Source organism: Scyliorhinus canicula, chromosome 13 (genome assembly GCF_902713615.1).
Source record: "Scyliorhinus canicula chromosome 13, sScyCan1.1, whole genome shotgun sequence".
NCBI lineage: Eukaryota > Metazoa > Chordata > Chondrichthyes > Carcharhiniformes > Scyliorhinidae > Scyliorhinus > Scyliorhinus canicula.
In genome coordinates, this window is record NC_052158.1 from 161447621 (window position 1) to 161469478 (window position 21858).

Here is a 21858-nt window from a genome sequence, read left to right on the forward strand (position 1 = left end):
CAGGCTGCGAAAGGGACTGAGTTACAGGGAGGGATTGGACAGGCTGGGACACAGGGACTGAGTTACAGGGAGAGATTGGACAGGCTGGGACAGGGACTGAGTTACAGGGGGGGATTGGACAGGCTGGGACGGGGACTGAGTTACAGGGAGGGATTGGACAGGCTGGGACAGGGACTGAGTTACAGGGAGGGATTGGACAGGCTGGGACAGGGGCTGAGTTACAGGGAGGGATTGGACAGGCTGGGACACAGGGACTGAGTTACAGGGAGGGATTGGACAGGCTGGGACACAGGGACTGAGTTACAGGGAGGGATTGGACAGGCTGGGACAGGGACTGAGTTACAGGGAGGGATTGGACAGGCTGGGACAGGGACTGAGTTACAGGGAGGGATTGGACAGGGTGGGACACAGGGACTGAGTTACAGGGAGAGATTGGACAAGCTGGGACAGGGACTGAGTTACAGGGAGGGATTGGACAGGCTGGGACACAGGGACTGAGTTACAGGGAGGGATTGGACAGGCTGGGACAGGGACTGAGTTACAGGGAGTGATTGGACAGGCTGGGACACAGGGACTGAGTTACAGGGAGGGATTGGACAGGCTGGGACAGGGACTGAGTTACAGGGAGGGATGGGACAGGCTGGGACAGGGACTGAGTTACAGGGAGGGATGGGACAGGCTGGGACAGGGACTGAGTTACAGGGAGGGATTGGACAGGCTGGGACACAGGCACTGAGTTACAGGGAGGGATTGGACAGGCTGGGACACAGGGACTGAGTTACAGGGAGGGATTGGACAGGGACTGAGTTACAGGGAGGGATTGGACAGGCTGGGACAGGGACAGAGTTACAGGGAGGGATGGGACAGGCTGGGACAGGGACTGAGTTACAGGGAGGGATTGGACAGGCTGGGACAGGGACTGAGTTACAGAAGGGATTGGACAGGCTGGGACAGGGACTGAGTTACAGGGAGGGATTGGACAGGCTGGGACAGGGACTGAGTTACAGGGAGGGATTGGACAGGCTGGGACAGGGACTGAGTTACAGGGAGGGATTGGACAGGCTGGGACACAGGGACTGAGTTACAGGGAGGGATGGGACAGGCTGGGACAGGGACTGAGTTACAGGGAGAGATTGGACAGGCTGGGACACAGGGACTGAGTTACAGGGAGGGATTGGACAGGCTGGGACAGGGACTGAGTTACAGGGAGGGATTGGACAGGCTGGGACAGGGACTGAGTTACAGGGAAGGATTGGACAGGCTGGGACACAGGGACTGAGTTACAGGGAGGGATTGGACAGGCTGGGACAGGGACTGAGTTACAGGGAGGGATTGGACAGGCTGGGACACAGGGACTGAGTTACAGGGAGGGATTGGACAGGCTGGGACAGGGACTGAGTTACAGGGAGGGATTGGACAGGCTGGGACAGGGACTGAGTTACAGGGAGGGATTGGACAGGCTGGGACAGGGACTGAGTTACAGGGAGGGATTGGACAGGCTGGGACACAGGGACTGAGTTACAGGGAGGGATTGGACAGGCTGGGACACAGGGACTGAGTTACAGGGAGGGATGGGACAGGCTGGGACACAGGGACTGAGTTACAGGGAGGGATTGGACAGGCTGGGACAGGGACTGAGTTACAGGGAGGGATGGGACAGGCTGGGACAGGGACTGAGTTACAGGGCGAGATTGGACAGGCTGGGACACAGGGACTGAGTTACAGGGAGGGATTGGACAGGCTGGGACAGGGACTGAGTTACAGGGAGGGATGGGACAGGCTGGGACAGGGACTGAGTTACAGGGCGAGATTGGACAGGCTGGGACACAGGGACTGAGTTACAGGGAGGGATTGGACAGGCTGGGACACAGGGACTGAGTTACAGGGAGGGATTGGACAGGCTGGAACAGGGACTGAGTTACAGGGAGGGATTGGACAGGCTGGGACAGGGACTGAGTTACAGGGAGGGATGGGACAGGCTGGGACAGGGACTGAGTTACAGGGAGGGATGGGACAGGCTGGGACAGGGACTGAGTTACAGGGCGAGATTGGACAGGCTGGGACAGGGACTGAGTTACAGGGAGGGATTGGACAGGCTGGGACAGGGACTGAGTTACAGGGAGGGATTGGACAGGCTGGGACAGGGACTGAGTTACAGGGAGGGATTGGACAGGCTGGGACAGGGACTGAGTTACAGGGAGGGATTGGACAGGCTGGGACACAGGGACTGAGTTACAGGGAGGGATTGGACATGCTGGGACACAGGGACTGAGTTACAGGGAGGGATGGGACAGGCTGGGACAGGGACTGAGTTACAGGGAGGGATTGGACAGGCTGGGACAGGGACTGAGTTACAGGGAGGGATTGGACAGGCTGGGACACAGGGACTGAGTTACAGGGAGGGATTGGACAGTCTGGGACAGGGACTGAGTTACAGGGAGGGATTGGACAGGCTGGGACACAGGGACTGAGTTACAGGGAGGGATTGGACAGGCTGGGACACAGGGACTGAGTTACAGGGAGGGATTGGACAGGGACTGAGTTACAGGGACTGAGTTACAGGGAGAGATTGGACAGGCTGGGACAGGGACTGAGTTACAGGGAGGGATTGGACTGGGACTGAGTTACAGGGACTGAGTTACAGGGAGAGATTGGACAGGCTGGGACAGGGACTGAGTTACAGGGAGGGATTGGACAGGCTGGGACACAGGGACTGAGTTACAGGGAGGGATTGGACAGGCTGGGACAGGGACTGAGTTACAGGGAGTGATTGGACAGGCTGGGACACAGGGACTGAGTTACAGGGAGGGATTGGACAGGCTGGGACAGGGACTGAGTTACAGGGAGGGATGGGACAGGCTGGGACAGGGACTGAGTTACAGGGAGGGATGGGACAGGCTGGGACAGGGACTGAGTTACAGGGAGGGATTGGACAGGCTGGGACACAGGCACTGAGTTACAGGGAGGGATTGGACAGGCTGGGACACAGGGACTGAGTTACAGGGAGGGATTGGACAGGGACTGAGTTACAGGGAGGGATTGGACAGGCTGGGACAGGGACAGAGTTACAGGGAGGGATGGGACAGGCTGGGACAGGGACTGAGTTACAGGGAGGGATTGGACAGGCTGGGACAGGGACTGAGTTACAGAAGGGATTGGACAGGCTGGGACAGGGACTGAGTTACAGGGAGGGATTGGACAGGCTGGGACAGGGACTGAGTTACAGGGAGGGATTGGACAGGCTGGGACAGGGACTGAGTTACAGGGAGGGATTGGACAGGCTGGGACACAGGGACTGAGTTACAGGGAGGGATGGGACAGGCTGGGACAGGGACTGAGTTACAGGGAGAGATTGGACAGGCTGGGACACAGGGACTGAGTTACAGGGAGGGATTGGACAGGCTGGGACAGGGACTGAGTTACAGGGAGGGATTGGACAGGCTGGGACAGGGACTGAGTTACAGGGAAGGATTGGACAGGCTGGGACACAGGGACTGAGTTACAGGGAGGGATTGGACAGGCTGGGACAGGGACTGAGTTACAGGGAGGGATTGGACAGGCTGGGACACAGGGACTGAGTTACAGGGAGGGATTGGACAGGCTGGGACACAGGGACTGGGTTACAGGGAGGGATTGGACAGGCTGGGACAGGGACTGAGTTACAGGGAGGGATTGGACAGGCTGGGACACAGGGACTGAGTTACAGGGAGGGATTGGACAGGCTGGGACACAGGGACTGAGTTACAGGGAGGGATGGGACAGGCTGGGACACAGGGACTGAGTTACAGGGAGGGATTGGACAGGCTGGGACAGGGACTGAGTTACAGGGAGGGATGGGACAGGCTGGGACAGGGACTGAGTTACAGGGCGAGATTGGACAGGCTGGGACACAGGGACTGAGTTACAGGGAGGGATTGGACAGGCTGGGACAGGGACTGAGTTACAGGGAGGGATGGGACAGGCTGGGACAGGGACTGAGTTACAGGGCGAGATTGGACAGGCTGGGACACAGGGACTGAGTTACAGGGAGGGATTGGACAGGCTGGGACACAGGGACTGAGTTACAGGGAGGGATTGGACAGGCTGGGACAGGGACTGAGTTACAGGGAGGGATTGGACAGGCTGGGACAGGGACTGAGTTACAGGGAGGGATGGGACAGGCTGGGACAGGGACTGAGTTACAGGGAGGGATGGGACAGGCTGGGACAGGGACTGAGTTACAGGGCGAGATTGGACAGGCTGGGACAGGGACTGAGTTACAGGGAGGGATTGGACAGGCTGGGACAGGGACTGAGTTACAGGGAGGGATTGGACAGGCTGGGACAGGGACTGAGTTACAGGGAGGGATTGGACAGGCTGGGACAGGGACTGAGTTACAGGGAGGGATTGGACAGGCTGGGACACAGGGACTGAGTTACAGGGAGGGATTGGACATGCTGGGACACAGGGACTGAGTTACAGGGAGGGATGGGACAGGCTGGGACAGGGACTGAGTTACAGGGAGGGATTGGACAGGCTGGGACAGGGACTGAGTTACAGGGAGGGATTGGACAGGCTGGGACAGGGACTGAGTTACAGGGAGGGATTGGACAGGCTGGGACACAGGGACTGAGTTACAGGGAGGGATTGGACAGGCTGGGACACAGGGACTGAGTTACAGGGAGGGATTGGACAGTCTGGGACAGGGACTGAGTTACAGGGAGGGATTGGACAGGCTGGGACACAGGGACTGAGTTACAGGGAGGGATTGGACAGGCTGGGACAGGGACTGAGTTACAGGGAGGGATTGGACAGGCTGGGACAGGGACTGAGTTACAGGGAGGGATTGGACAGGCTGGGACACAGGGACTGAGTTACAGGGAGGGATTGGACAGTCTGGGACAGGGACTGAGTTACAGGGAGGGATTGGACAGGCTGGGACACAGGGACTGAGTTACAGGGAGGGATTGGACAGGCTGGGACACAGGGACTGAGTTACAGGGAGGGATTGGACAGGGACTGAGTTACAGGGACTGAGTTACAGGGAGAGATTGGACAGGCTGGGACAGGGACTGAGTTACAGGGAGGGATTGGACTGGGACTGAGTTACAGGGAGGGATTGGACAGGCTGAGACACAGGGACTGAGTTACAGGGAGGGATTGGACAGGCTGGGACAGGGACTGAGTTACAGGGAGGGATTGGACTGGGACTGAGTTACAGGGAGGGATTGGACAGGCTGAGACACAGGGACTGAGTTACAGGGAGGGATTGGACAGGCTGGTACAGGGACTGAGTTACAGGGAGGGATTGGACAGGCTGGGACAGGGACTGAGTTACAGGGAGGGATTGGACAGGCTGGGACACAGGGACTGAGTTACAGGGAGGGATTGGACAGGCTGGGACACAGGGACTGAGTTACAGGGAGGGATTGGACAGGCTGGGACACAGGGACTGAGTTACAGGGAGGGATTGGACAGGCTGGGACACAGGGACTGAGTTACAGGGAGGGATTGGACAGGCTGGGACAGGGACTGAGTTACAGGGAGGGATTGGACAGGCTGGGACAGGGACTGAGTTACAGAGAGGGATTGGACAGGCTGGGACACAGGGACTGAGTTACAGGGAGGGATTGGACAGGCTGGGACTTTTTTCTTTGGAGTATAGGAGACTGAGGGATGATCTTATCGAGGTGAATAAGATCATGAGAGGCATGGATAGGGTGAACGCACTCAGTCTTTTGCCCAGAGTTGGGGAATCGAGAACTCGAGGGCCTGGGTTTCAGTAAAGAGGGGAAAGAATTAATGGGAACCTGAGGAGCAACATTTTTACACAGAGGGTGGTGGGTATGTGGAATGAGTTGCCGGAGGAAGTGGTTGAGGCAGGGACATTGACAACATTTAAAAGGCATTTGGTCAGATGGATAGGAAAGGTTTAGAGGGATATGGGCCTAATGCAGACCAATGGGGTTAGCTTGGATGGGCTTTTTGGTTGGCATGGACCAGTTTGGGCCGAAGGGTCTGTCTCCGTGCCGTAGATTCTATGAAGCTAAAGATTTGATGTTAAAGGCTCAAGTTGTGATTCCTGGCCAAAAATCACAATTTGAATTGATGTTGAGCAACTTGATACGAATTTACGCATGTAAGAAAATGCAAATTCCAATTTTGAAACAAATACGGAGTTGGAGTAATCTTGGGTGAGAAATGTGTTAAAGTGTTGCGGCTTTGAAATAATTGGAATTTGATCATCTCAGACATTTAAAAGATCACCCGTTGAAAAAGATTCAACATTTTTCTTTTGTTAAGAAACCAGAGCAGGCGGCTGGTCCTGTGTTCTGAGTTTTTTTACAAAAGGTGAATCAATACTAAATTGCTGGCTTTGAAAGCAGACCAAGGCAGGCCAGTAGCACGGTTCAATTCCCGTATCAGCCTCCCCAAACAGGTGCCGGAATGTGGCGACTTGGGGCTTTTCACAGTAACTTCATTTGAAGCCTACTTGTGACAATAAGCGATTTTCATTTCATTTTAAATGAGCAAGATGAGCAGCTGGAAAGCAGAAAAAAAAATCCATCTATCCATGGAAATCTGAATAAAAATAGAAAATGCTGGAAAAATATCAACGTCGGGCAGCAAAGGTGGAGAGAGAAACGGAGCTGATGTTTCCAGTCCATATGACTCTTCTGCTCTACTGAATTTTTTCAGCATTTTATGTTTTTATTTATAGTTAGAAAGTGGATTCTGTTCATTATAGGTGGAGGAAGCCAGTGCATATACAGGAACATGATGTGGAGATGCCGGCGTTGGATTGGGGTGAGCACAGTAAGAAGTCTTACAACACCAGGTTAAAGCCCAACAAGTTTGTTTCCAATCACTAGCTTTCAGAGCACTGCTCCTTCCTCGGGTGAATCCACATATGCATGAAAGTCACCAAAATCCCCCAGGACCATAGGCTGCTCTTCCCTTTTTGAGAGGGCGCTGACCGGTGGTGATTTAACCCAAGGGTCTCCGCACTGCAGGTGAGGGGCAAGGTTGAGAAGAAGGACCTTCATGGACAACCTCAGCCAGTACGGGAATCAAACCCACGCTGCTGGTATCACACATCATGAACCAGCTGTCCAGTCAGATGAGCTAACCAACCAGATGGGTTTTTACAACGATCACTGATAGTTTCATTGTCATCATGACTGCAACTAGTGGCATTGAAAAGGCATCTTGACAAATACACAGATAGGATGGGTATAGAGGGATACGGCACAAGGAAATGCTGAGGGTTTTGGCCAAGGGTGATATCATGACTGCTGTGGGCTTGGAGGGCCGAAGGGCCTGTTCCTGTGCTGTATCGCTCTTTATGTTCCATTTCTAAAAGCTACTATGATGATATTTGAGCACTGGGATGTAGTTGATTGTGGTGTTGTCACTGGACAAGTTCAGAGATCCAGGGTAATGGGCTGGTGACTCCGGTTCAAATGAAATGAAATGAAAATGGCTTATTGTCACGAGTAGGCTTCAAATGAAGTTACTGTGAAAAGCCCCTAGTCGCCACATTCCGGCACCTGTTCGGGGAGGCTGGTACGGGAAACCCCACCATGATGGTGGAATTTTAACCAATAAAAATCTGGAATTAAAAGTCTCATGGTAATCATGAAGCTGTTATTGTAAAAAAAAACGTCTGCTTCACTAATTTCCTTAGGGAAGGAAATCTGCCATCCTTACCTGGCCTGACCTACCAGATCCACAGCAATGAAGTTGGCTCTGAAATTCCCTCTGAAATGGCTTAGGGATTACAATGCTCACATGCAATGAATGCATTTTTTAAAAGTTCCTAGTGACTGTATCACTAGATTCAAATCTCCCTGAATTATCCAATTCATTTCAAAGGTAAAATTGAGTCTCGGTGAATGTCATGCAGCTGATTTCCAGGCACACTTCACAAGGCTAGAATGAGTGTTTTTTTTGAAGGGGTGGATTTTAGATGTGATCAGTGTCTGGGGGACCCAAGGCACCACGCATACCCTGGTCATGCCCAAAGCTGGCAAACATCTGGAGGTCCCTTTTTAAGATTCTATCAGCAATCCTGAACGTTGGGTGTGGGATTTTGGGGATTTTGGTTGTGCCGGTAGTCCGGATGGGGCTGGGGGTGGGGGTTGGCTGGCGCCCTGGTCTTTGCCTCGCTGGTGGTAAGGAGGCGGATCCTTTTGGGCTGGAAAGCGAAAACACCGCCAAGCACCTCGGCCTGGACGGGTGACTTGGATCTTTCGCACCTCGAGAAGTGCCCTCGATGTTGTGCCGAGCAATGATCACCCTACTCAAACCCACGTATCCACCCTATACCCGTAACCCAACAACACCCCCCCTCCCTTAACCTTACTTTTTAGGACACTACGGGCAATTTAGCGTGGCCAATCCACCTAACCCGCACATCTTTGGACTGTGGGAGGAAACCGGAGCACCCGGAGGAAACCCACGCACACACGGGGAGGACGTGCAGACTCCACACAGATAGTGACCCAGCCGGGAATCAAACCTGGGACCCTGGAGCTGTGAAGCATTTATGCTAACCACCATGCTACCGTGCTGCCCATACGTTTTACTGTTGTAAGGGAAGTCAGGGTGGGGGGAGGGGTCTCTTACTGTTTCATTGTTTTTTAAAATTTAATTGAGGGGCAATTTAGCGTGGCCAATCCACCTACCCTGCACATCTGTGGGTTGTGGGGGTGAGATCCACGCAGACACGGGGAGATACTGTTTAATTGTTATTCTGTTTTTATATGTTTTTTCATTGAAATAATAATAAAAATATTTTTTTTAAAAACCATTGAAGTAAATCTCCTGTGCACCCGTCCCAAGGTATTGGCATCCTTCCTAAAGTATGGAGTCCAACATCTTACATAATATTCCATAAAGGAGCAAATGAAGGGTGGCACGGTAGCACAGTGGTTAGCACTGTTGCTTCACAGCTTCGGAGTCCCATGTTCGATTCCCGGCTTGGGTCACTGTCTGTGCAGAGTCTGCATGTTCTCCCCGTGTTTGCGTGGGTTTCCTCCGAGTGCTCCAGTTTCTTCCCACAGTCCAAAGATGTCCAATTAGGGACGATTGCTAAATTGTCCCTTCGTGTCCAAAAGGTGAGGTTGGGTTATGGGGATTGGGTGGGGAGTGGGGAAAGGTCGGGTGCTCTTTCAGCGGGTCGGTGCAGACACAATGGGCTGAATGGCCTCTATTTGCACTGTAATAATTCTAGGAAGGCCAAAGACTAACGACCCTCAGGATAAATTCCAAATCATCTTTAGCTTAAATTGCAGATCCCCTGTCTTGCAACTAGGCACCTAGAACTGAACTCCCCGACGAGGGGATTATCCCCGACGAGGGGGAATATCCCCTCAGCCCCGACCCTGAACTCCCCGACGAGGGGATTATCCCCGACGAGGGGGAATATCCCCTCAGCCCCGACCCTGAACTCCCCGACGAGGGGATTATCCCCGACGAGGGGGAATATCCTCTCACACCGACCCTGTTAAGCTCCTGCAAAATAATATATCTGAATAAAATCAACACATTTTTCAAAATTCAAAACAGGTCCAATATGTTCAATCTTTCCTCACAAGACAAACCTTTCACTCCAGGAATTAATCTCGGGAATTTTCTCAAATCTGTTTCCACAGCAAGTAGCCAAAACTGTAGACAGCACATGGTGAAAGCTCAGCCTGTACAGTTCTGGAAAGACTTCAATACTTTTATGCTGCATCCCCCTTGCAATAAAGGTCAAATTCAATTTTCTTTCCTAATTATTTGCTGGATCTGGATCTAGCCTTTCAGAAAGCTGATGGACTCTAATTATAAAACCTAGATTCCATCACCTTCATTGGGTTCTGTACATATACCTGCTTCTCAAGCACCACACAACAGACCCCTCCTCTCCCATCACCCTGCTGCCAATGTTCATTTCATCATTGCTTTTTAATTTAGTTTTTGAGTTTGTACTACCATCTCTCATTCTTCCTTCCAAAGTATATTTGCAATAAATCACATCTATCACATGCCTGTCCAATTCACCAATTTACTCGCCTGTTAAAATCCTCCTCATTATTTATTACATTCCCACTTTTGTATAATCTGCAAACTTTGATGTGGTGTCAAGTCAGAATTATAAATGAAAACAGTTGTGCCGTTAATACCAACCCCTGGGATACATCACTAGATTTCCCTGCAGTCTGTACTGTGATGAGACCACATGTGGGGCACTCTGAGCAGTTTTGGTTCCCTTATTTATTATAATGTTTATTATTGTCACAAGTAGGCTTATATTACAATGAAGTTACTGTGAAAATCCCCTAGTCGCCACACTCCGGTGCCTGTTCGGGTACACAGAGGGAGAATTCAGAATATCCAATTCACCGAACAAACACGACTTTGGGACTTGTAGGAGGAAACCGGAGCACCCGGAGGAAACCCACGCATACACGGGGAGAACGTGCAGACTCCGCACAGACAGTGACCCAGCCGGGAATCAAACCCGGGACCCTGGAGCTGTGAAGCAACTGTGCTAACCACTGTGCTACCCCTTTCATTGGAAGTGGCTCAGAGAAGATTCACTGGGATGAAAGGGGTGTTTTCTGAGCAAAGGTTAAACAGGTTGGGATTCTTCATTAGAATTTTGAAGAATGTGAGGTGAGCTCATTGAAACATATCGAATTCTCAGGGGGTTTTGACAGGGTAAATGCTGAGAGGATGTTTCCCTCATGAGAGAGTCTAGGACCAGAGGGCAGAGTCTCCGAATAAAGGGGAGCCCATTTAAGACCGAGATAAGGAGGAATTTCTTCTCTGAGGGTTGCATTGTGGGGGCAGGGTCCTTAGGTATTTAAGGCTGGATAGGTAGATTATTGATCAGTAAAGGAATGAAGGGTCACGGGGAAGGGCCAGGAAAGTGGAAATGCGGAATGTTGGATCAGCCATGATCCTATTGAATAGTGGGGCAGACCTGAGGGGCAGAATGGCCTCCTCCTGTTCCTGATGGTCTGTAAAACAACCATTCACCAATCTTGCTCTCTTATACAATGTTTTTACCACATTGCCCTTTATCGAATCCATTCCTCAAAACCATTGATCTGACTTTGCTCTATACCCCTTCAAAATGCCATTGATCCCAGTGTGGAACATTTCAATTGAGTGGATGAGCAATAATTTAATTACCGAGAGATGCCAAATCCTGGCTGGTCAGATTGCAGCTACACATCTTCAGCACACAGAGATGGGTGTTACTTTGCCACATCTGGAAAAGTTCTCCCAGATTTCCACCAAGGCATTTATTCCAGGACAGATCCAAGGTCTCCAGCTCAGTCAGGTGTGGGATGGTGTCAGCTGCAATATTTAACACAATATTTTTATATGCATCTTCACAAAAGTTCCCAACAACTCGGAAGACAAACTTGATGGAGCTAACAAAACAAAAGCTGGAAAATTCAACAATTTAAGAAACATGCAGACTACAAGTGGAATCTTTAGAGAATTGGCCCGTTGAGAAATCACAGATTGAATCATGGAATGGCCACGACACAGGAGAGGAAACGGAGTAGCCTGGAGCCCACTAACTGGAGCCCTGCAAGATTAGAGTACTGAACTCACCACTTCTCACGCCACTAAATTCCCCACTCACCAAATCCCTGTCCTCAACTTTGACAAAAACAAGGAGCGGTAGGGGAGAGGTAACAGGAGATAGTGAGATGTAAAAATTGAAGTCCAGAGACATTAATTAGGGAAGCAGTGAAGTAATTGGTTGGTGAGTTTAAAGGTTCCTTTTTTCCCCCCGAAACTGGGGAGATTATTTAATAATCTCCTGTTCATTAGACATGAAATAGATCATAAATAATTTAAATAAAACCTTATTTAAAAATTGAATTTTGCTGGACCAAAAACAAATGAACATATGAAATAGCAGAAGTAGGCCATTCAGCCCCCCCCCCCGTGCCTGTGCTATCATTCATGATGATCACGGCTTGTACAGGTCACATATGCGAGTTGGCTACAGTCAAGGAAATTTCCAACATTAGCTCAACCCTCATCCTTGTGAACTCTTACATGTATTCACTGTGTAGACCAGGGGTGGGCAAACTTTTCCGTGCAAGGGCCACATTCAGAAATTCACAATTTTAAAGGGCCGCAAAGTATTAATAGTCCCGGTTGTAACCAATTAGCGTACGGCATATACCTCAGCGCTTCCCCCGGCGGCATCCTGCCTTTAGCCCTCTTTATCTCTACTTTTCAAAAATGGCGCTTCACCCGGTTATGATTCTGGGCGCCTCATATAGAACATAGAACAGTACAGCACAGAACAGGCCCTTCGGCCCTCGATGTTGTGCCGAGCAATGATCACCCTACTCAAGTCAACGTATCCACCCTATACCAGTAACCCAACAGCCCCCCACATTAACCTTATAAAAAAAAATAATTTAAAAAGAAATTAAAATTTTAAAAACATTTTTTAAATTTTTTTAATGACTTGATCTTGGTGGGCCGCATAAAGACCTTTGGGGGGCCGCATGCGGCCCGCGGGCCGTAGTTTGCCCACCCCTGGTGTAAACCCTTATAATCAACAAAGGTCAAAGGGCCTCTTGCTCTGCTGTGAAGCTCTGTGACGATGCAGCAGACAGTCCGTCGCCGAGCCTGCATTCAAAATAAAGGGAAAGTCATTGAAATTTATTATTCCTGGGCAGGTGCTAATATTGCCAAAGGTGAACAGAGACATAGAAACTGATTGTTAACCTTCAAGTGACTCATTAATGGGCAATACTACATGACCGAAGCTCATTGGCTTTTGGAAAGTTTTAATATTACATTTCTGGGTCTGCAGGGCAGTCTGTTAAACACCCGGCCCATAGTCAGACACTGTGTTCGGAAAAGCACATCTTTATAAATGGTGCTTTTCCTTTAGGTGATGAAGTTAACACGTTGACGTAGTTTTTTAATAAATTCAGAGGGCTGATTTAGCTCACTGGGCTAAATCGCTGGCTTTTAAAGCAGACCAAGCAGGCCAGCAGCACGGTTCGATTCCCGTACCAGCCTCCCCGAACAGGCGCTGGAATGTGGCGACTAGGGGCTTTTCACAGTAACTTCATTGAAGCCTACTCGTGACAATAAGCGATTTTCATTTCAATGCATTTTTCCTATTAAGGGGCAATTTAACGTGGTAAACCCACCTAACCTGCACATCTTTGGGATGTGGGGGTGAGACCCACGCAAACATGGGGAGAATGTGCAAACTCCACACGGACAGTGACCCAGAGCTGGGATCGAACCTGGGACCTCAGCGCCGTGAGGCTGCAGTGCTAACCACTAGGCCACCGTGTTGCCCTCACACTGACGTAGTTAATTAGTGCCTTATGCATCACTGTGGTTCCTTCGCTCCCTTATCTTGACACAATAGTGAACAAAATCATGTTCTGAACCAAAGGTGAAATTCCTGTGATTGTTCGCCTTGACTTCAATTACTTGACTGTTAAAGTTAATGAACTTCCCCTTCTCTCGGCATAGGACCCTTTCTCATCACTCTCTGCTGAACTGTTTGATAATTAGTTTATCACTACTTTGTGTAGTCAAATGTTTTTTCATTTCATTAACCTTTTGTACAACTGGTTCACTCTGCACCTAGACAATATTATCCCAATTTCTCATCATGTAATCTTCCAGGGCCACTCTTTGTCAAGATACACATGGAATCATAAAGTTCCAGTTTACATTTTTTGAGAACCATCTCTTCACAAACTGTATTTTTATTTTTAAATTTACAAGGATATTGCATTTTGTGGGCGCTGAGACAACTTTGGAGGAGATTTTGGAAGATCCCCACCCTCCCCCAGCACAGATACACCCACCTCGGTGGGCTGTTAGTGGTCAGGCTTCTGGGGCACCACACTACTGATGATGTACATCAGGTGGAGACAGGAACCCCCAGGCAAGGCATCAGTTGGTGGAAATATTGCTTTTGATTACCTCATCCAAGTCATTGATGTATATTGTGAATAGCTGGGGCCCAAACCCCACTAATCTTCATCCATGAAAACTGAACTAAACCAGAGTGGCATTGGTTATTTCTTTGTTCTGGATTATAAATTATCTTCTTTCAGACTATATAGAACATACAGTGCAGAAGGAGGCCATTCACACTTCCATCCTATCCCTGTAACCCAATAACCCCTCCATACCTTTTTTTTGGTCACTAAGGGCAATTTATCATGTCCAATCCACCTAACCTGCACATCTTTGGGCTGTGGGAGGAAACCGGAGCACCCGGAGGAAACCCACGCAGACACGGGGAGAACATGCAGACTCCACACAGACAGTGACCCAAGCCGGGAATCGAACCTGGGAGCCTGGAGCTGTGAAGCCACTTGTGCCATCTTCACGAATATTTTTCTTTTTAGATACTTACAGAAGCATTTCCTTAGGTTGCCACCTCGCTGTGGAGGAGAAGCGTGAACTTTCCAGAGAGTAATGCCGTCGGGAGCCTTAATCTCCTGTCAGGGTCGCCCATGACGATAAGGTCAGAGGGGAGGAATCAGACAAACGCAATCCAAATCCAGTCCTCAAAGGTGGATCAGGCGGAAGTTACTCGTCTGGGTATTAACGGCTGCGATGGCGGACGGAGTCTACGGCAGTTGAGAGAACTCTGGTCGCGAGGTTCCCTCGCCCCTGGAACTGGACCTACCCTCTGTCAAGGACCACGTGTCTGCTGATGTGCAACATCATTCCCACGTGAAAAGATGCCCTGCATCAGGCACCTACCTCGAGGAAACTAGCCCCCCCCCCCCCCCAACCACACACACAGAGAAGCCGTGTGCTGATCAGCGAGATGTGATGGAGACAGGACCGGGAGATCTGGAAGTCCCGGGTTTCAGACTGGCACGTAGGCAGTGCAGTTTGATTCAGTCGTCTCGTTCTCAGAACAGGAACAGGAAAGCCTTTCGGTAGCTTTCCTCATGACGTAGCCGCCCTCTTCAGAATCCACTCTGTTCACCCCCAATGGGGAAAGGGCAGGAAAAGGTGCCCGAAAAATAATCTGTTCCATCCCCAATCTGTCTGGAAAAACACATCCAGCAGCTCATTGACCTGTGGTCAGAAAATTGAATTAAACGGAATTTCAGAAGCTGGAATGTACAAACCCTCTTGGATAGCGAGCACGACAATCAGCCGGAACGGAGAACTGTCCTCGTTGCCATGAACTCAGGCACCTCAGCATCGACATCGCTGCCCTGTAGGAGACATAAAGAGCAGGCAGGGGGCAGCAGAGAGAAGATGGCAATGGTTACACCGAGGAACAGCCCAGGATCAGAGAATCATAGAATTTACAGTGCACAAGGAGGCCATTCAGCCCATCGAGTCTGCACCGGCTCTTCGAAAGAGCACCTCACTTAAGCCCACACCTCCACTCTGTAAACCAGTAACCCCACCTAACCCAAGAGCAATTTAGCATGGCCAATCCACCTAACCCGCACATCTTTGGACTGTGGGAAGAAACCGGAGCACCCGGAGGAAACCCACGCAGACACGGGGAGAACGTGCAGACTCCACACAGACAGTGACCCAAGCCGGGAATCGAACCTGGGACCCTGGAGCTGTGAAGCAACAGTGCTAACAACTGTGCTGCCGTGCTGCCCATGGAATTGGTTTTGCCATCAGGAACGAACTTGTGAAAGGTCTTCAGAAAACCCTTGTCGGCTTCAACAAGTGCTTAGTGACTCTTCGTCTATAACCTGCCAGGAACCAGAATGGAGCAGTCATAACATCTTCTCCCCAACTCCTGATGCTCATGGTGAATCCGAAGAAGGCTTCTACTCCACCCTGGGTACCATCGCTCCAACATTCCGAGGTAACATTATCCTCCTTGGGGAATTCAATATCAAGATTGGAGCCATTGGAAAGGAATTGGGAATTGCAGCTCCAACAGGATTTTCCTGCTCGCCAAATGCACAGAACACCAGCTGGTAACATGCTGTTCTGCCAGAAAGACAAGTTCAACACCTCCTGGTGGCATCAAGCACTGACACAAGATCGTCTTCATCATCATCGCCAAAGGGATGACCAGTATAGGTGACTGCAGGACAGACCATTGGCCCCTCCGCTCCTCTGTGTCCATCAAACTCCACCAGAAGCAGCAGAATCGGGGAACTTCAGTACACAGGTGACATCACCACAGGGCCGGCTCAAGGCACCGGCAACACGGGCAGTCGCCCGGGGCGCCATGTGCTAGGGGGCGCCAGAGACTCGGGTCCCGCGCATGCGCAGTTGGGCCGGTGCCAACCAGCGCATGCGCGGTGGCCGCCCTCCCCGCTCGGCCCGCCCCCCCCAACTCGGCCCGCCCCCCCCCACTCGGGCAGGATCCACTGCCCTCATTCCATCAAGTTCAACAGAGAAATATTCCCAAATGTGGAACATTTCCCATAACTGGGCAGCCACCTCTCCTTTAATGCTGACATCGATGGGGAAATCCAACATCCTATCCATGCTGCGAGCGCCTCCTAAAGATGACAGTCTTTGATGATCGCGACATCCGTGCTGATACAAGATCCTCGGGTACAAGGCGGTTGTCCTTCCAACTCTTCTATATGTCTCAGAAACTTGGACTATGTACAGATGTCACCTCAAGGTCCTGGAGAGGTACCAACAATCCTGAATGAGACGGATTCTCCTCATCATTTGGGAGGACAGGCGTACTGACATCCGTGTCCCTGATGGAGCCGAGATCATCAGCATTGAGGCCATGATCATCAGAAACCAACTCCTCTGGGCCGGCCATGTGCTTAGGATGTCAGAGCAAATCTTCTTCGTCCAGTTCATAGAAGGCTTCCGAACAAGAGGACAAAGGAAATGCATCAAGGCCACCCTGACTTACCTCAGGAAATGCAACATAGACGTCAATGCTTGGCACCCTTGCTCAGAAGAGACCGACTTGGAGAAGGGACACAATTCTTCGATGACATCCGACGGCAAGAGGAGGTCTGGAAAAAGAGCCTGAGAAAGGAATACCAGAATCTACGGACTGATCCCACCTCCCGGAAACACCTGCCAAGTTTACAGTGGAAGATGCAACATTAGGATCGACACATCAGCCACGCTGGGACCCACAGAACCCGTGACCAGTAACACGGAGTTTCTCAGCTGGATACTCGTTAGTGATTGATTAATATATAAAGTTAAAGTGGATGGAATGACGGGTAGTGTCTTGAGATGGATAGAAAGTTGGTTAGCAGACAGGAAGCACAAAGTTAGAATAAATGGGTCTTTTTCCGATTGGCTGGCAATGACCAGTGAGGTACAGCAGGGATCACTGCTGGGACCCCAATTGCTCACATTATATATTAATGATTTGGATGGGGAAACTAAATGTATTATCTCCAAATCTGCAGATCGGACAAAGTTAAAGCGGGAGGGTAAGCTGTGAGGAGGATGCAGAGATGCTTCAGCAGGATTTAGGCCACATTTCTTGTATTTTTGCACCAGAAAAACGCTCCGTACAAGTGTTGCAGATAGACACGGCAGGCAGGAGCAGGGCAGGGAGCTGGATAGACACGGCAGGCAGGAGCAGGGCAGGGAGCTGGATAGACACAGCAGGCAGGAGCAGGGCAGGGAGCTGGATAGACACAGCAGGCAGGAGCAGGGCAGGGAGCTGGATAGACACGGCAGGCAGGAGCAGGGCAGGGAGCTGGATAGACACGGCAGGAGCAGGGCAGGGAGCTGAATAGACACGGCAGGCAGGCAGCACGGCAGGGAGCTGGATAGACACGGCAGGCAGGAGCAGGGCAGGGAGCTGGATAGACACGGCAGGCAGGCAGCACGGCAGGGATCTGGATAGACACGGCAGGCAGGAGCAGGGCAGGGAGCTGGATAGACACAGCAGGCAGGAGCAGGGCAGGGAGCTGGATAGACACGGCAGGCAGGAGCAGGGCAGGGAGCTGGATAGACACGGCAGGCAGGAGCAGGGCCGGGAGCTGGATAGACACGGCAGGCAGGAGCAGGGCAGGGAGCTGGATAGACACGGCAGGCAGGAGCAGGGCAGGCAGGCAGCACAGCAGGCAGGGAGCTGGATAGACACAGCAGGCAGGAGCAGGGCAGGGAGCTGGATAGACACGGCAGGCAGGAGCAGGGCAGGGAGCTGGATAGACACGGCAGGCAGGAGCAGGGCAGGGAGCTGGATAGACACGGCAGGCAGGAGCAGGGTAGGGAGCTGGATAGACACAGCAGGCAGGAGCAGGGCAGGGAGCTGGATAGACACGGCAGGCAGGAGCAGGGCAGGGAGCTGGATAGACACGGCAGGCAGGAGCAGGGCAGGGAGCTGGATAGACACGGCAGGAGCAGGGCAGGGAGCTGGATAGACACGGCAGGCAGGAGGCTGGATAGACACGGCAGGCAGAGAGCAGGGCAGGGAGCTGGATAGACACGGCAGGCAGGAGCAGGGCAGGGAGCTGGATAGACACGGCAGGCAGGAGCAGGGCAGGGAGCTGGATAGACACAGCAGGCAGGAGCAGGGCAGGGAGCTGGATAGACACGGCAGGCAGGAGCAGGGCAGGGAGCTGGATAGACACGGCAGGCAGGCAGCACGGCAGGGAGCTGGATAGACACGGCAGGCAGGAGCAGGGCAGGGAGCTGGATAGACACAGCAGGCAGGAGCAGGGCAGGGAGCTGGATAGACACGGCAGGCAGGAGCAGGGCAGGGAGCTGGATAGACACAGCAGGCAGGAGCAGGGCAGGGAGCTGGATAGACACGGCAGGCAGGAGCAGGGCAGGGAGCTGGATAGACACGGCAGGCAGGAGCAGGGCAGGGAGCTGGATAGACACGGCAGGCAGGAGCAGGGCAGGGAGCTGGATAGACACGGCAGGCAGGAGCAGGGCAGGGAGCTGGATAGACACGGCAGGAGCAGGGCAGGGAGCTGGATAGACACGGCAGGCAGGGAGCTGGATAGACACGGCAGGAGCAGGGCAGGGAGCTGGATAGACACAGCAGGCAGGAGCAGGGCAGGGAGCTGGATAGACACGGCAGGCAGGAGCAGGGCAGGGAGCTGGATAGACACGGCAGGCAGGAGCAGGGCAGGGAGCTGGATAGACACGGCAGGCAGGAGCAGGGCAGGGAAGGATAGACACGGCAGGCAGGAGCAGGGCAGGGAGCTGGATAGACACAGCAGGCAGGAGCAGGGCAGGGAGCTGGATAGACACGGCAGGAGCAGGGCAGGGAGCTGGATAGACACGGCAGGCAGGGAGCTGGATAGACACGGCAGGCAGGGAGCAGGGCAGGGAGCTGGATAGACACAGCAGGCAGGAGCAGGGCAGGGAGCTGGATAGACACGGCAGGCAGGGAGCTGGATAGACACAGCAGGCAGGAGCAGGGCAGGGAGCTGGATAGACACGGCAGGCAGGAGCAGGGCAGGGAGCTGGATAGACACGGCAGGCAGGAGCAGGGCAGGGAGCTAGATAGACACGGCAGGCAGGAGCAGGGCAGGGAGCTGGATAGACACGGCAGGCAGGAGCAGGGCAGGGCGCTGGATAGACACAGCAGGCAGGAGCAGGGCAGGGAGCTGGATAGACACGGCAGGCAGGAGCAGGGCAGGGAGCTGGATAGACACAGCAGGCAGGAGCAGGGCAGGGAGCTGGATAGACACAGCAGGCAGGAGCAGGGCAGGTAGCTGGATAGACACGGCAGGCAGGAGCAGGGCAGGGAGCTGGATAGACACGGCAGGCAGGAGCAGGGCAGGGAGCTGGATAGACACAGCAGGCAGGAGCAGGGCAGGGAGCTGGATAGACATGGCAGGCAGGAGCAGGGCAGGGAGCTGGATAGACACGGCAGGCAGGAGCAGGGCAGGGAGCTGGATAGACACGGCAGGCAGGGGCAGGGCAGGGATCTGGATAGACACGGCAGGCAGGAGCAGGGCAGGGAGCTGGATAGACACGGCAGGCAGGAGCAGGGCAGGGAGCTGGATAGACCAGCAGGCAGGAGCAGGGCAGGGAGCTGGATAGACACGGCAGGCAGGAGCAGGGCAGGGAGCTGGATAGACACGGCAGGCAGGAGCAGGGCAGGGAGCTGGATAGACACGGCAGGCAGGAGCAGGGCAGGAAGCTGGATAGACACGGCAGGAGCAGGGCAGGGAGCTGGATAGACACGGCAGGCAGGAGCAGGGCAGGGAGCTGGATAGACACAGCAGGCAGGAGCAGGGCAGGGAGCTGGATAGACACGGCAGGCAGGAGCAGGGCAGGGAGCTGGATAGACACGGCAGGCAGGGAGCTGGATAGACACAGCAGGCAGGAGCAGGCAGGGAGCCGGATAGACACGGCAGGCAGGAGCACGGCAGGGAACTGGATAGACACGGCAGGCAGGAGCAGGGCAGGGAGCTGAATAGATACGACAGGCAGGGAGCTGGATAGATACGGCAGGCAGGAGCAGGGCAGGGAGCTGGATAGACACGGCAGGCAGGAGCAGGGCAGGGAGCTGAATAGATACGACAGGCAGGGAGCTGGATAGATACGGCAGGCAGGAGCAGGGCAGGGAGCTGGATAGACACAGCAGGCAGGAGCAGGGCAGGGAGCTGGATAGATACGGCAGGCAGGAGCAGGGCAGGGAGCTGGATAGACACGGCAGGCAGGAGCATGGCAGGGAGCTGGATAGACACGGCAGGCAGGAGCAGGGCAGGGAGCTGAATAGATACGACAGGCAGGAGCAGGGCAGGGAGCTGAATAGATACGACTGGCAGGGAGCTGGATAGATACGGCAGGCAGGAGCAGGGCAGGGAGCTGGATAGACACAGCAGGCAGGAGCAGGGCAGGGAGCTGGATAGACACGGCAGGCAGGAGCAGGGCAGGGAGCTGAATAGATACGACAGGCAGGGAGCTGGATAGATACGGCAGGCAGGAGCAGGGCAGGGAGCTGGATAGACACAGCAGGCAGGAGCAGGGCAGGGAGCTGGATAGACACGGCAGGCAGGAGCAGGGCAGGGAGCTGGATAGACACGGCAGGCAGGAGCAGGGCAGGGAGCTGGATAGACACGGCAGGCAGGAGCAGGGCAGGGAGCTGGATAGACACGGCAGGCAGGAGCAAGGCAGGGAGCTGGATAGACACGGCAGGCAGGAGCAGGGCAGGGAGCTGGATAGACACAGCAGGCAGGAGCAGGGCAGGGAGCTGAATAGATACGGCAGGCAGGAGCAGGGCAGGGAGCTGGATAGACACGGCAGGCAGGGAGCTGGATAGACACGGCAGGCAGGAGCAGGGCAGGGAGCTGAATAGATACGGCAGGCAGGAGCAGGGCAGGGAGCTGGATAGAGACGACAGGCAGGGAGCTGGATAGACACAACAGGCAGGGAGCTGGATAGACACGGCAGGCAGGAGCACGGCAGGTGCTGTGCTGTGAAGCCATAGTGCTAACCACTATTCTATGGTGCTGCCATATACCCATTATACACGTTATAGCCATAACTGAAACATGGCCACAAGAGGGACAGGATTGGCCAACTTACCATTAGCCTTCTTTACCGCCTGCTGCCCCTGCATGCTTACCTTCAGCGACTGGTGCACAAGGACACCCAGGTCCCGCTGCACACTCCCCTCTCCCAATTTACAACCATTCAGGTAGTAATCTGCCTTCCTGTTTTTGCTTCCAAAGTGAATAACCTCACACTTATCCAAATGATACTGCATCTGCCATTGGTTTGCCCACTCGCCCAACCTGTCCAGATCATGCTGTAGGATCCCTGCATCCTCGTCACAATTCACCCTCCCACCAAACTTGGTATCGTCTGCAAACTTTGAGATGTTACATTTTGTTCCCTCATCCAAATCATTTATATATATTGTGAATAGCTGGGGTCCCAGCACCGATCCCTGCCGTACCCCACTAGTTACCACCTGCC

At 53.1% G+C, this 21858-nt stretch overlaps 1 protein-coding gene across 4 annotated transcripts in view; it reads right to left on the minus strand.

The window, feature by feature from the left end:
- The window catches only part of LOC119976243 (leucine-rich repeat-containing protein 31-like), a 142771-nt gene that overhangs the window by 37540 nt on the left and 83373 nt on the right, over nucleotides 1-21858 (minus strand). For 3 of the 4 annotated variants that reach the window (XM_038816595.1, XM_038816593.1, XM_038816594.1), the window contains one exon: nucleotides 11164-11331. The exons of the other annotated variant lie outside the window; for it this stretch is intronic. In XM_038816595.1, the coding sequence (XP_038672523.1) occupies nucleotides 11164-11331 (168 nt within the window). The remainder of the gene's footprint in view (nucleotides 1-11163; nucleotides 11332-21858) is intronic. 4 annotated transcript variants of the gene reach the window in all.